This window comes from Babylonia areolata, chromosome 3 (genome assembly GCF_041734735.1).
Source record: "Babylonia areolata isolate BAREFJ2019XMU chromosome 3, ASM4173473v1, whole genome shotgun sequence".
NCBI lineage: Eukaryota > Metazoa > Mollusca > Gastropoda > Neogastropoda > Buccinidae > Babylonia > Babylonia areolata.
Window position 1 is genome coordinate 32,182,811 of NC_134878.1, and position 2,500 is coordinate 32,185,310.

Sequence of the window (2,500 nt, forward strand, 5' to 3'; positions counted from 1 at the left end):
AGAGAGAGAGAGAGAGAGAGAGAGAGAGAGAGATCGTTGCAATGATCTGTCGTGTAAGTTCCAAAAGGCTTCTAACAAGTTCTGCCGTCTCGAAACTTGTAACAATTTTTTTAGTATCTGTTGTATGGTTGGTTTCCATCTGTACAGGTTAAAAATATTTAAAAAAATTTTAAAAGATTTTTTTTTAAAAGGCAACGAAAGAAAGAAAAGTGATGTGGTTTGACTGTTAAATTTCTCCTTCTTCTTCTTCTTTTCATTATTCCCTCCACCACGCCACCTCTTCCCTCCCCTCCCCCCTCTGACCCGAAGACATGCTCCATCCCCCCCCCCCCACCCTTCCTCGACCCCTCCCCCCCCCTTCACCTCCCCACCCCCACCCCCCTGCAAATCCGGCCGGGGAACTTGCCTTTGACGTCACAGATGAAGGTAATGACGTTTGGTGAAGCATGTGCTAACACAGCTGATTGGTGCAGCGGTACCATCATCGCGTGGCACGTGGCATAACGCTACAGGCTAATAATATGTATGGCGTCGGTAGGCTAGTGTCTCGTTTTCGGTCTGCCTCTTCCACTTGTTGTCTTGTCTCTGTCAGTCTGTTTGCCCGGTCTCTGACCATAATTATCTCATGTCGAGATGACAGGCTGGTTGGCCGGCCGTGTCTTTGTGCTTGCATGTGGAACGTGTATGGGTGAGCGAGTGCACCCTGACTGTGTTTCAGCAGTTGCATAAATACGACTTTTTTTTATATATATATTTTTTTCATCTTCTGTTTCCGCATAAAAGAACCGATACTGATTAATTCATTCGTTCTCTCTGCCTGTCTGTCTCCATGTCTGTCTACCTGTCTGACTGTCTCTGTCTGTCTACCTGTCTGACTGTCTCTGTCTCCGTCTGTCTGTCTGCCTGTCTGTCTACCTGTCTGACTGTCTCTGTCTCCGTCTGTCTGTCTGCCTGTCTGTCTACCTGTCTGACTGTCTCTGTCTCCGTCTGTCTGTCTGCCTGTCTGTCTACCTGTCTGACTGTCTCTGTCTCTGTCTGTCTGTCTGCCTGTCTGTCTACCTGTCTGACTGTCTCTGTCTCTGTCTGTCTGTCTGCCTGTCTGTCTACCTGTCTGACTGTCTCTGTCTCCGTCTGTCTGTCTGCCTGTCTGTCTACCTGTCTGATTGTCTCTGTCTCCGTCTGTGTGTGTGTGTGTGTGTGTGTGTGTGTGTGTGTGTGTGTGTGTGTGTGTGTGTGTGACGGTGTCTTTCTCCGAGCATGATTGTGTACATATTCATTGTACACACATCTGCGCGCGTGCGCAAGTACACACATTGAATGCAGCGCACACAGAGAGTGAGATGAAGAGTGACGAAGTTTAGTATTTTTCTTATCTCCAGATTAGACATGGTTGAACATTTAGGTGTTTTTGACTGTATTCTTTTTTGAACAATTTCTTTGTTTGAAAAAAAAAGAAGAAAAAGTTAGTTCATTTGTGGTCTGGTGGACGATGATTACGACCACTAAGGACTAAGCGTTCAGTGTTTGTTTTCAGCGTATCCATTTCACAATACAAGTGATAGAACTTCCCTCCCTGCCCCCCCACACTCCCCACACCCCTCTCTCTCTCCTTCTGTTCTCTCACCCTCCCTCACCTTATCCTCGTCCCCTCCCCCCCCCCCACCCCCCCCCCCCCCGCCCCTCCCCTCCCCCCTCCATTCTCTCTTTCCAACCCCAACCTCTGTTTCACCCAACACATAGTACCATTGCAATAAGTCTTATTGATGTAATAGATAGTTATGTCAGTGATGTGTTCATTTAGACAGCATTGTCCCCGGGTATATGTATATATATATATATATATATATATATATGTGTGTGTGTGTGTGTGTGTGTGTGTGTGTGTGTGTGTGTGTGTGTGTGTGTGTGTGTGTGTGTGTGCATATCTGTATGTTTGTACGCACATGTATACACAACGTGTGTTTACTCTTTCATACCGGGTGTGTCCACACACACACACACACACACACACACACACACACACACACACACACACACACACACACACAACGTGTGTTTACCATTTCATACCGGATGTATAGATACACAAAATGCACAGAGTATAGTGTCTACTCACGATGTGTTTATACTACTCAAAAGCCTACCATGTATCTCTCTCTCTCTCTCTCTCTCTGTATATATATATATATATATATATATATATATTTGTATGATGTGTGTGTGTGTGTATATATATATATATATATATATATATATATATATATACACACACACATCATATATATATATATATAGAGAGAGAGAGAGAGACAGAGAGACAGAGAGACAGAGATAATGTATGCATGTATGTATATGTAACCTGTGACTTTCTGTGTGGTGGCAGCGCTGTCGGAGGAAGGGAGAAGAATCAAACCCAAGTCCGGCACGACGTCGGTGAGCGGGACGACGAACGGCCACGGGCCTTGCTGTCTGAACGGGGGGCTGTGTGTGCTGGGCAGCT

At 45.6% G+C, this 2,500-nt stretch overlaps 1 protein-coding gene across 1 annotated transcript in view; it reads left to right on the forward strand.

Moving 5' to 3' along the window:
* Nucleotides 1-2,500, forward strand: part of LOC143280287 (uncharacterized) — a 45,469-nt gene that overhangs the window by 40,656 nt on the left and 2,313 nt on the right. The window contains exon 3 of the mRNA XM_076584917.1: nt 2,384-2,500. This exon is cut by the window's right edge and continues 16 nt beyond it. Within this exon, the coding sequence (XP_076441032.1) occupies nt 2,384-2,500 (117 nt within the window). The remainder of the gene's footprint in view (nt 1-2,383) is intronic.